General features: G+C 41.2%; 1 protein-coding gene and 1 non-coding gene across 2 annotated transcripts; one reads left to right on the top strand and one right to left on the bottom strand.

The window, feature by feature from the left end:
• Positions 1-9522: 9522 nt before the first annotated feature.
• Positions 9523-11251, bottom strand: LOC130591480 (uncharacterized). Its single transcript, XM_057394809.1, has 2 exons — positions 10523-11251; positions 9523-9651 (listed from the first exon to the last, which is right to left on the bottom strand). The coding sequence occupies exons 1-2, from the start codon at positions 11249-11251 to the stop codon at positions 9523-9525; spliced, it is 858 nt and encodes a 285-aa protein (XP_057250792.1).
• A 1410-nt stretch (positions 11252-12661) lies between these two features.
• On the top strand, positions 12662-12733 carry TRNAP-UGG (transfer RNA proline (anticodon UGG)). The gene has a single exon. It is a non-coding gene; the product is annotated as a tRNA-Pro (tRNA).
• The last annotated feature ends 94 nt before the right edge of the window (positions 12734-12827 follow it).

The raw sequence follows: 12827 nt of genomic DNA, 5'->3' as shown, positions 1-12827 counted from the left end.
TAATAATTAGTTGCAATTTAGCGATTTTAACATGTAAATATGGTATAAGGGTGAATTTTTTCCGCCTATTTTCTTGATTGAATCTTGTTTTTTGGTCATTGTTGTTAGTGTAAAAAGTTGATTGAAGTCCTCAAAATGTTAATACATCCACTTAGGGAAGTTGGCAAAATTTGCATAAGATAGATGTGTTCGCTTTAGATGATTCATGGATAGTTGTTAACAACCTAATGTTAAAGACTATGTTTTGTTAAATACATGTCACATTATTTGCTCTCATGGGCCTCCTTCGCTACATTCTACCCCGTTTAAGGATTTTTTTCCTAATATATTACTTCCTGCATCCCATTTTATAGTTTTCGTATTTTATTTTGGGTGTTTCAAAATGTTGTTCCTAGTTCTCTTATTTTCATTTTTGAAAATTACTTTTTACTATACCTTTTCACATGGATTTTTGACACTCTCATTTAATGTTCCTTCAATCTCATTGGTTGGGTATTTAAAAAAAACTTTTTTTTTACTTTCTCCCTCCTTTGTTCACGTGCCAACCCATTTAATGTTTTAGTTCTTTTTCATTTTTTTATTACAATAATTTCAAAAATACAACTCCCAATGTAAGTATATAAAATTTGTTGTTTCCCTAATTTCTGTGTTCAAAGTGAAACGGGAATTATAAAATGGGAGCGGAGGGACTATTTGTTAGGCACTATCTTCTTTCTTTGCCTTTTAGAAACTTTGTGAAGTAAACAGTGAAATGATTTTAAAATTTGCCAAAATATTTTGTAATATTTTGCTGTTAACCAAAAATTAATGATTTTAACAGGCCAAAAGAAAATTTATTTTTTAAAGTGGAATACAGGGAATAGTTCTAGGCTTCTAGCAGTACAAGAGTAGAAGAGTACAAGAATACCACAATAATTGTTAACAATCCGCATAGTGCAAAATTGGTTCCACAAAAAAATGAAAAAGTACTTTGAAAGATTGGGTCGACATTGACTCATTTAAGCATGGGAAACTTGGAAGTGTTGTAGGATAGGAAAGTTGGTTTTGTAAAAGATTGTCTAATTTTAATTTAAAAATAGGTATAGTTTAAGCCTAATATTAAGAAGAGAACATCTATTTTTAATATAGTGATTAGTTTAATCTATTTAGGAATCAGGTTAATCTATTTCGTGATCAGTTTAATATATTTAGTAATGACATTCTTCAATCTATTTATTGACTAGTTTAATCCATTTGGTAAGACTATCGAGTTAGTTTTTTAAAATTATCTGTCGTAGTTCGATAATCAAGAAAAAAAGGAAGGAGAAGAGAAGGCATGACTAGGATAGTGTTGGTTAAAGTGAAATGGAATGTACTTTTTAGAAAAATTCAGTCTTAGGTTCGTCTAATTTTATGTTAAAATTAGACGCCTATTCAAATGATTTGTGAAACTAGGGATAAGGGTTGACCAGCAATCGATATGGTGAGAAAGGTACGCACATGTACATAGCTAACAAACTTAATGTATATGAAGAACAAGTCAAATGAACAAATGTACATGGCGAACAAGTCAAATGAACACATGTACATGGCTAACCAGCCAAATGAACATATGTACATTTCTGTTAGTATATATGTTCCTTGGTATTGGTCTTTATGTCCATAACCTATTGTTTGATGTTCATTTGGCGCACCTTACTCATCATATGAACTTGTGCACCTACTAATTTACAGTTGATCGGGGGAAGAAAAGTTCTCACGGTTTTATTATGGAAAAAAAACCTTCAATTCTCTATGTGACCCTTTTAATAAGGAGAAAAGAAACTTTCGATTTATTATATGACCATTCATCATTCTTTTCTTGGCTTCTCCAAAGCGGTTGCATTTCCCGAACTCCATTTCATACAACTAGGGGTGAAAGTTCGGTGTATGGTTTGGATTATGGCATAATCCAATTCGATCCGATCAAAATTTTGAATTTCAATTTTCCAATTTGAATCCAAACCAATTAGAGTTTGAATCCGATCCAATCCGATCCGAATTTTCATACTCTACATTGGATCCGATCCGAAAATTCGATTTTTTAAAAGTCTTATTTTTTGATGAAATAAATTAAGCACAACAACAGCCTAGTGGATTTAGGAAATGAGGAATTAAGTGTTGTTATGGTTTTAGGAGAAGGTTTGAAGATTCCAGTGTGCCTACTGCGCCGTAAACTAGGCTTTTAAAAAAATTTAAGTTTAGCACTTAAGCCCAATCCAAATACATAATACAAGACATATTACTATTTGGTTATATTGGATTTTTGGATCCAATTACCCAAAATCCAATCCTATTCGAAAATACAATTTTTTTTTTAAAAAAAATAATTTGAATCCGATCCGAATTACTAATTTGAATTTGATTGGATTTTAGATTTTATCCGAATAGGTTTCACCCCTACATACAACAAAACTATACAAGCATTAGAAAATGTGTCAAACTATATAAAAATCAGTTTGTGTATTTTATTTCTTTTAGTGAATTGTACATTACATTATTGTTTATTTCCTCATAACAATAGGCTCTTATATATGGTTTCTAGCAAGATATGTACTCTGTATTTGCGATCGACTATCGCAAATTTGCTATAAAATTATTGTTTATGCCAAATTCTGATCAGGCAGAACTTAGCTGAGGATCTACAGCTAATGGAGATGCAATAACAAGGGATGCTAGCTACGAAATTAAAAGAGGATGCAAAGAGAAGACAGAGACACCAAGAAATGGTGACGCGGAAAACCCCAAGAAGAGGGTAAAAACTGCGGGTGGAATTGAGTCCACCAATCCACTATGTAGGAAGATTACAACTTATAGCTAGCAGCTAGCAGCTTGTAGCTTATACTAAATACACTTGTAAATATTTGTGAAAGTAAATGGAAGTGTTCTAATGTAAGCAATGTTAATGAACTGCCTTTTTCCCAATACTTCCACTCCTATTTATATCCATACATTTATTATACGTTGCTTTACATGTTTACGTTGCATAACTAATCTCCTAATATGATGCCATGATCTCCTAATATCAAGGAGTATCTCCACTTCTGCTTAATGACTTTGTCAACCCTATTTTGTAGGCGCAACAGCATTATTTGACTTGATCTTGATCAGTATCCAATGCTCTTTGAATCAAATTTATTCAACTCCCTTCGTTCCTGCTTGCTGTAGCTGCTACCTGATAACTTCTAGCTAGGACGGATGTATATCCTGCAGATTCAGCTTAGCAAAATTTTTAGGACATAACAATTGCCCCTAACTTGTGATGCCAACCTAGGCGCAACTGAGTTAAAATCGCAAGTTACCAACCAAAACAAAATACTTGTTAGCAAAAAGCTCAAAAATAAATTTGTGCTATCTTAGAAGATTTTTATCTTTTTCTTCGAGGAAAAACGTTTGTAGATAAAAATTTTAAAAGATAAACTCATCTAGCCATTTGAAAAGATAATTTTCTTGGGAGAAGATAAAACTATCAGATAATTGATTACTTATCAACAATAGAAAGATAAATTTTAAGCAACATTAAATACTTATCCGTTAGCTTAGGCTACCGTTGAGCTATCAGTATTTAAAGACCTCTCAGCCCTTCTTGAACTTTTACTTTATTTCTCTGCGAATTCCTTTTCTCCTCAGGTAAACCTTCTCTCTTTCGTTTGTTTCCTCAAGAATTTTCTTTTAGATCTTTCGCTTTTTCTGATGGGCAGAGCTATAGATGATGTTGCTTCATCTGTTACTGAGCGAGATATAGAGATGCTCAAAGTTTTGGGGTTTCCCTGAAAGTACTCAGATCATACTCCCTACTCCTACATGCAGACCCGAAATCTGCCCGGAAGACTACATTTGCTATTATGAACACCCTTTCTACCTAGGGTATAATTACGAGTTTTCTCCCCTCACTAGGTCCTTTATGGAGGTTTTACACCTATCCCCTGGCCAGCTGATGCCGGCTTTTTGGAAAACTTGCTCGACTTTAGAGACATTAACTAAAACATGGCACAAACCCTTTTCTTTAAACGAGCTTTTGACCGCCTATAGTGTTAGGAAATCAAACAAGGGTTTCATAACTTTTAGGGCCAAGGCTCCCCTCCCCCCCTTGATAGAAGGCACAATCGCTTCTGACTCTCTATGGAAGACTAGGTATTTCTTCGTAGTGAAGGATTCGCTGGGCGAAGCTGGGAACCATCTAGTTGGGGGTTGGTCTAATAAAGGTACTTATCTGTTCAATTTGCGTTTTGCTCCTAAAAATGAATTAACTAGGTTCTTACCTTGTTTTTCTTGCAGGTCTTGGCCCCGTTATCTCCCAGATCCCTGAACAAGCTGAGAGATTACCTGAACTGCTCAAGTTTCCTGTTGAGGAACGCACCTTCGCAGCTCCTACCGAGGTTCTACCCTTAGATTCCAGAGCATCTTCTCGCACTAACTCGATGTCGACAGGTAATTTTGATTTTTGGTGCAGGTTTTACTTTGCTCACAATCTTAGATATTAGGCCAACTAAGTTTTCTCATTCATGCAGCTCCAGCCAGATCCAGTAACTTGTCCGACGAGGAGCAATGGACAGGCTCAAGAATAGAAGAGATCAGCTGCTTCTTCTGGGCAGTCTCAGATTGAAAGAGTTCCTCGCAAGAACCTACGCTCATCCTCCATCCCAACCACCATTGACATCACGACTGATTCTCCTAGGGATGAGGTCCTTGTGAGCTTTCCTGCTGACTTTCTAGCTGAAGAAGGTCTAGAAGGTGGGATCTGGCCTGCAGCTGACAAGCTCGTATTCCCAGCTGCACAAAAGAGGTTAAAGGGACAGGACCCTGAGGTCATCCTGAACCATGCTGTCCAGCTATCCCTGCAGGTTAGTAACATCTTTTGACCTACTTTAGATAAAGAAAATGATTAATGCCGCTTATACTTATGATTTTTATTGCTTCGCCAGCTTTCCCAGAGTTGCATAGCTGCCAGGGACAGCTTGCGGACTGTTGCTACCCTACAGGATAAGGTGGCTCGTCTGCAAAAGGACAATTTGAGCCACCAAGCTAAGCTGGAGAGGGAGAAAAGTCTCGGCTGGATGCTGAGAGCAAGTTAGCTGCTGAGCAAAAATTAATGGAGAAAGAGAGGCTGGAAAAAGATGAGAAGATAGCTGAGGCGGAGAGGGAAAATGCACGCCTGGCTGCAGCTGTAAGAGAAGCTGAGGAGAGGGCTTTGGACATCCAAGCTGAAGCAAAAATTATCGAAACTGCGAAGCTAGCTTTCCTGATTAAGTTCAAGAAGCTAGATGACAAGGGTGTCAATTTCTATATTGACAGATTCCTCAAGCTGGATTCTATGACCGCCCTGGAAGCTTTAGCTACAGGTGGCAAAACAAATGATCGGAGAAGTCTACAGCTGAATCCCCTCCTTCTCTCAACCACCAGAAGGTGTTGTTCTTGGTGACAAGGACAAGGTTGCTGGCGATGACGCCAGCGTGATCTCTTAATTCTTCAGTACTTTCATCAGCTTTTCTTTTGGAACAATTTAGTTTTAATTAGCTTGGATACTTTTACCATTGCCTATGGGGGCAATGTGTTTTTGTAAGAACATATTTTCTTTCAGCAATTTAATCGTTTGAACTTATGTCTTTGCCTTTTGATCTTAGCTATTGATACTTTGATGAGTACTTAAGTTACATGCATGCTCTTTGTTCTTAGATATTAGAACAACATATTTACCTGGGGTAAGCGTTGTTCAACTTAGGTTGGGCCCGTTTCCTTGGTGCTACGACCACTCAGCTAAGTTTGGGTGAACTAACCCTTAGCTGCTTGATGCTGGTGCTACGACCTTGTAGCTGGATCTCAAAATTCCAGCTACCCACCTGGGTGTGCAACCCCTTGCGTTTACCTGCGTATGAAGTGGACTTTAGATGGCTTGCTGCTACGAGCATAAAATACTTAAGTTGTTAGACAAATTAATGTGTTTACCTGGTGGACCAATGCTTTGTGCAAAGCAGTGGTTGCCTTTAAAGATTCTGGCGTCTTTGGCCGATAGTAACCTGGTAGTGCCCCAGGTTAGAAATGATATAGCTTAAGGTGGGAAGCGTTCCAGCTTCTAGGTATTGCTTTTCCATCTTTAGTAGTTAGACGATAAGCTCCTTTTCCAACTACTTGATCGATTAGATAGGGGCCTTCCCAGCTGATCCCTAACTTACCTGCATTGGCCTCTTGGGTATTCTGGAAAACTTTCCTTAGAACCCAATCTCCTACCTTGAATACTTTAGCTTTGACATTCTTGTTGAAGCTACGAGCCACTATTTGCTGTTGTGCAGCCATTCGTATAATGCATTATCTCCAATTCTTCGATGGAATCTAGGTCGTAGCTAAGCTCTTTGTCGTTGGCTTCAGGAGTCATCAATCCATATCTAGCTGTAGGGACAGCTACTTCCGCAGGTAGCACCGCCTCGCATCCATACACAAGTGAAAAAGGAGTTCTTCCTGTGGCGCCTCTTGGTGTTGTTCTGTTTGCCCACAGCACCTTAGGTAGCTCTTCTACCCATCTTCCCTTCTTAGCTTTTAGGCGCCTCTTATGCCATTGATAATTACTTTATTGCTGGACTCAGCTTGTCCGTTAGCTTGCGGATATCTAGGTGTGGAAGTTATCAAGCTGATGTTCCATTCGTGACAGAATTGCCTTGTCTTGTCACTTATGAATTGTGATCCGTTATCACAAATGATTTCGCTGGGTACCCCGAATCTGCAGATAATGTTAGTATGCAAAAAGGATATTACTTCTTTATCTCTCACCTGCTGGAATGCCCCAGCCTCGATCCATTTAGAGAAGTAGTCCGTGAGTGCTAACATGAAAACTTTTTGCCCTGGAGCTACAGGCAATTTCCCCACAATGTCCATGCCCCACCTCATGAAAGGCCAGGGTGTTAAGGTGGGGTGCAATATCTCAGCTGGCTGATGTGTCATGCCTGCTGTTTTTGGCAGCTTTCGCATTTTTGCACATACTTCTTAGCATCAGCACGCATGGTTGGCCAATAATACCCGTATGCTAGGATTTTGTTTGAAAGCTTTTCCAGCTGCATGAGACCGCATTCACCTTCATGGAACTCCTTGAGGGTGGGCTCCCATTGGTCTTTGTCTAAGCACCTTTGTAATAGATCGTAGCTGGCGCAAGCTCTTTTGAATAGAGTGCCAGAAATAACATGATATCTTGTGGCTTTCATTCGCAGCTTCCTAGCTTCCAGCTTATCTTCTGGCAGGATGCCCCTCTCCAGAAAATCGATGATCGGCTGGGTCCAGCTAGTACTTCCTGCCTGGTTGTCATCTGTTTGCACCATGTTTACCTCTTTGCTGATAGCTGGCTCAGCTAGGTGGGCTATAGGTATTGATTTGAAATCGCATTTTCTGAGTGCTGATCCGAGGTTAGCTAGGGCGTCTGCCTTGGTATTCTGGTCCCTTGGGATCTGCTTTATGCTGAACTCTTCGAATAACTTGGCTTTGTCTTTGGCTAGCTCTAGGTAAGAGGCCATTTTAGAATCTTTAGCTGCGTACTCTCCATTTACCTGGCTTACTATTAGCAACGAATCACTGAAGACACGCAAACTGTTAGCTTTTAAATCATGTGCTAGTGTCATACCTGCTATTAAGGCCTCATATTCAGCTTCATTGTTGGTAGCTTTAAAATCGCAGCAGATAGCGCGTACTATCATGTCCCCTTGTGGCGACTTTAGCACTATACCTAGACCAGCCCCTCTGAAGTTTGAAGATCCATCTACATACAGCTGCCATGAGCCTGATTTACCTACTTTGTTAACGTGGCGCGCTTCTTCTTCAGCGGTAGCAGCTAAGTCAGGGCTAAAGTCTGCCACAAAGTCAGCTAGGGCTTGCGATTTTATAGCTGTCCTGGGTAGATACCTAATGTCATGTGCACTCAGGGATATGGCCCATTTGGCCATTCTCCCTGAATGCTCAGGTTTTCGTAATACTGCTTTGATGGGGTAATTAGTCATAACATGAATGGGGTGAGACTCAAAATAGTGCCTCAACTTACGAGATGCCATATATAAAGCTAACACTAACTTTTCAAGTGATGTGTACCTGGTTTCAGCATCCAGCAAGGATTTGCTAACGTAATAAACTGGGAGTTGTTGATTTTCAGCTTCCCTGGCTAGTACCGCACTTACCGCTTTGCTGCTAACAGCTAGATACAGCTGGAGAGTCTCTCCTGTGGATGGCTTTGATAATAGGGGAGGTTGAGCCAAGTAGGCCTTCAGATCCTGCAATGCAGCTTCATGCTCATCTGTCCAGTTGAATCCTTTATTCTTTTTTAGCACGTTGTAAAACAAGTGGCACTTGTCGGATGATCTGGATATGAATCTGTTCAGTGCAGCTACCCTTCCTGTCAGCTTCTGGACCTCTTTCAGGTTTCGCGGGTGACTGGATTGATTAGTGCTTGCACTTGGCTGGGATTGGCTTCTATTCCTCGCTGGGTGACTATGTAGCCCAAAAACTTGCCTGCTGGGACACCAAGGAACACTTGCTAGGTTGAGCTTCATCCCATACTTCTTTAAGACCTCAAAGGTTTCTTGCAGGTGGTCCACATGATCCTCTGCTTTCTTTGTTTTGACCAGCATGTCATCTATATAGACTTCCATCGTGTCCCCCAGCTGCTTCTCGAACATCTTGTTGACTAGCCGCTGGTAGGTGGCACCCGCATTTTTTAGCCCAAAGGGCATTACCTTGTAACAATAGATGCCTCTTTCAGTCATGAAGGCGGTCTTTTCTTGGTCTGCAGGATCCATTAGTATCTGATTGTAACCTGAGTACGCATCTAGGAATGTCAGCCTTTCATGGCCAGCTGTAGCGTCCACTAATGCATCAATATGTGGCAGCGGGAATGGATCTTTAGGGCACGCCTTATTGAGATCTGTAAAATCGATGCACACCCGCCATTTGCCATTTTTCTTTCCAACAACCACCACGTTAGCTAGCCAATCGGGATATTTGACTTCTCGGATTTTGCCAGCTTTGAGTAGCTTGTCCACCTCCTCGTTGACTATCATTTTCTTTCTGGAGCAAACTTCCTTCTTTTCTGCTTCACGGGCTTTGAGTTGGGATCGACGTTTAGCTTATGGGTGATGATGTCAGGCTCAATGCCTACCATGTCTTCATGGCTCCATGCAAAACAGCTTACATTTTTCTTTAAGAATTCAATGATCTGCTGCTTCTCCTCAGCTGGTAGGGATGCCCCAATCTGCACGGTCTGCTCTGGCTTTGCTGGGTCCAACGCCACTTCATCTACATCTTGATCTGTTGGCTTGGCTGGCGCTGGACCTTGCTGTAATTGCTAGATAGATTCCTTTTTTGCTTTTAGAGATATGCTATAGCATTCCCTAGCCAGCTTGCGATCGCCCCTGATTTCTTGTACTCCCCACTTGGTAGGGAATTTAATAGTCTGGTGATAGGTGGAAGGTACAGCTCGCATTTTGTGGATCCATGGTGTCCCCATTATGATGTTGTATGCTGAGGGACAATCTACCACATTGAACCTGGTTTGGAGGTTGACTCCTTTTGCATAGTGGGCAATACGATTTCTCCGAGCGTTGTAGCTGGCTCGCCATTGAACCCGAACAGAACGGTTGCTTTCCTGAGGATATCAGCTTCCTGCAGCCCCATGCTTTCTAGAGCACTTTTGAAAATGATATTAGCTGAGCTGCCATTGTCTATCAGGACTCGCTTCATGAGGCAATTGCTGACGGTGAGAGACACGACGAGGCCGTCATGATTATCAGCTTCTTCATCTCCATCTTCTTCGTCGAAGCTGATGGTCATGCTTCTGAGCTTTTTCTCTTCAGCACTCCTCAGCGGGCTAGGTGCAATTTTGGAACCTTCTCGAGCAAACCTCTTGGCTGCAGAGTATGTTAGTCCACATATTTCTGAACCTCCAGAGATAGAATTGATTAGCTTATCGTGCAGGTAGGGGTGAAAGTTATTCGGATAAAATCCAAAATCCAATCCGATCCAATCCAAATTAGTATTTCGGATCGGATTCGAACTGTGTTCGGATTGGATTCGGATTGAGAATTTTTGAAAAATTGGATTTTCGGATCGGATTGGATTGAGGGTAATTGGATCCAAAAATCCAATATAACCGAATAGTAATATGCCTTGTATTATGTATCTGGATTGGGCTTAAGTGCTTAATTGCTTTTTTATTATAAAAAAACCTACTCCATAGTCCAATACACATAGAACTTCAATCCTTCCCCTAAAGCACTAACTGCACTTAATTCCTCATTTCCTAAATCTACTAGGCTGCTGTTGTGCTTAACTTATTTCATCGAAAAATTAAAGTTTTTAAAAAATCGGATTTTCGGATTGGATCCAATCTAGTGTATGAAATTTCGGATTGGATTGGATCGGATTCAAACCCTAATTGGTTTGGATTCGGATTGAAAAATTGAAATCCAAATTTTATTCGGATCGGATTGGATTAGTCCCTAATCCAAACCGCACACCGAACTTTCACCCCTACGTGCAGGGGCTCAGGTGGCGGACGAGGCTGTTGTTGGCTGGGGCCAGCTTTATCTTCTTGCTGCCCCTTTTTCCCCATCAAGTGCTCGAGATAGCCCTTCTTGAGCAGCCACGCCACCTCCTTTTTGAGAGCATTGCATTCTTCTGTTCGATGGCCATGGTCGCCATGGTAGCTACACCACTTGGTGGTGTCCTTCTCGCTGTCTGGTCTGTCGTTTTTGCGAGGCCACCTAACTGTGGTTCCCAGCTTTTCTAATGCGTTTACTACGCCTCCTGCATCCACGTTAAAACAGTAGGAAGCAATGGAAGGGTAATCATTGTTAGACGATTTACCTGTGGCCTTGCTGGCTACGTTATTACTTTCGCGCTTCTGATATGGTTGATGGCGCCAATCAGTCTTCTTCTGGTTCTGGGATTTCCGATCATAGCTAGGCTCGCTTACGTACCTGGACGCCTCGTCCTCTTCGACACGTATCTCAGCCATGGCTCTGGCCCTGACCTCTTCGAATGTGCCACATGGGTACCTGGTCAATTCATAATACAGTCTAGATTTATAGGTTAGTCCTCTCCTGAATGCTTCGATAGCTGTGGGAACATCCAGGTTCTTGACAGAGATCATTTCCTTGTTGAATCGATCTAGGTACTGCCTCACAGCTTCATTGGCTTTCTGGGTGATGCGGTACAAGTCGCCGGTGTGCTTCTCTAGGATTCTGCTGCTTGCAAACTGCATATAAAACTTGTTAATTAAAGCAGCAAAATTTTGAATGCTACCTGGCTTAAGACTTATCAGCCATTGTAAAGCAGGTCCAGATAGGGTGGCCCGAAGGACTTGCACATGGTGGCTTCTAGCAGATGCTCAGGAATGGACAGAGTCCACATCTTCTGTTTATATTGAGCCACATGGTCATAGGGATCCGCAGCTCCATCATACAGCTTGTGAGGCTGGGTCACGTTGATCTTTTTGGGAATCCTGGCTCTTGCGATTTCTTCCACGAAGGGGGATTGGGCGTAGCCATCAGGAGATTCTTCAGCCACAGGGGTAGGTGCTCCAGGTAGCTTCGTCAGCATGCGAAGTATTTTCCTGTTCTGAGATTCTAGGAGCGCCATTTTCCTGGCTGGGGATCAGCTTCATCTGCTTCATCGTCGGATCTAGCTGCTCCATCCTCACCTTCGCTGGCCTCGGAATCTTCGAGATTAAGCGCTTTAGGAATTATGTTCCGGATACGCTGTTTGGGTGTTTTGTTACTTTTGACAGATCCAACTCTTTCTGAGGCTGTCAATGGTCTGCTGGGCCTCAGATTGAGTGCGGTGAAGGTCCTCCTGAGCCTTCAGCAAAGCCGCTTTCATTGCCTCAGCAGAATCGTCAGCCATTTCAAAGTTGGGTTGAAGTGTTTCTTTTGGGATTTTGATGAGAGTTTAGCTGTAGAGCCCCACGGTGGGCGCCAAACTGTTTATGCCAAATTCTGATCAGGCAGAACTTAGCTGAGGATCTACAGCTAATGGAGATGCAATAACAAGGATGCTAGCTACGAAATTAAAAGAGGATGCAAAGAGAAGACAGGACACCAAGAAATGGTGACGCGGAAAACCCCAAGAAGAGGGTAAAAACGCGGGTGGAATTGAGTCCACCAATCCACTATGTAGGAAGATTACAACTTATAGCTAGCAGCTAGCAGCTTGTAGCTTATACTAAATACACTTGTAAATATTTGTGAAAGTAAATGGAAGTGTTCTAATGTAAGCAATGTTAATGAACTGCCTTTTCCCAATATTCACTCCTATTTATATCCATACATTTATTATAACGTTGCTTTACATGTTTACGTTGCATAACTAATCTCCTAATATGATGCCATGATCTCCTAATATCAAGGAGTATCTCCACTTCTGCTTAATGACTTTGTCAACCCTATTTTGTAGGCGCAACAGCATTATTTGACTTGATCTTGATCAGTATCCAATGCTCTTTGAATCAAATTTATTCAACTCCCTTCGTTCCTGCTTGCTGTAGCTGCTACCTGATAACTTCTAGCTAGGACGGATGTATATCCTGCAGATTCAGCTTAGCAAAATTTTTAGGACATAACAATTATGTTTTAGATTACGTCCTTAAACGTTTGAGGATAATTTTAATCAAAGAGGGCGTTTGGTCTAGTGGTATGATTCTTGCTTTGGGTGCAAGAGGTCCCGAGTTCGATTCTCGGAACGCCCCATTTTTTTTTCCTTATCCCTTCAAATAAATTCTTCTTGATGTCCTCCTTTACTACATTGTAAATAACTGGAAATCTTCGACATTCACCTACTCA

This window comes from Beta vulgaris, chromosome 5 (genome assembly GCF_026745355.1).
Source record: "Beta vulgaris subsp. vulgaris cultivar EL10 chromosome 5, EL10.2, whole genome shotgun sequence".
NCBI classification, from domain to species: domain Eukaryota; kingdom Viridiplantae; phylum Streptophyta; class Magnoliopsida; order Caryophyllales; family Amaranthaceae; genus Beta; species Beta vulgaris.
Note: the sequence above shows the minus strand (reverse complement) of the source record. Positions and strands in the feature narration are given on the sequence as shown.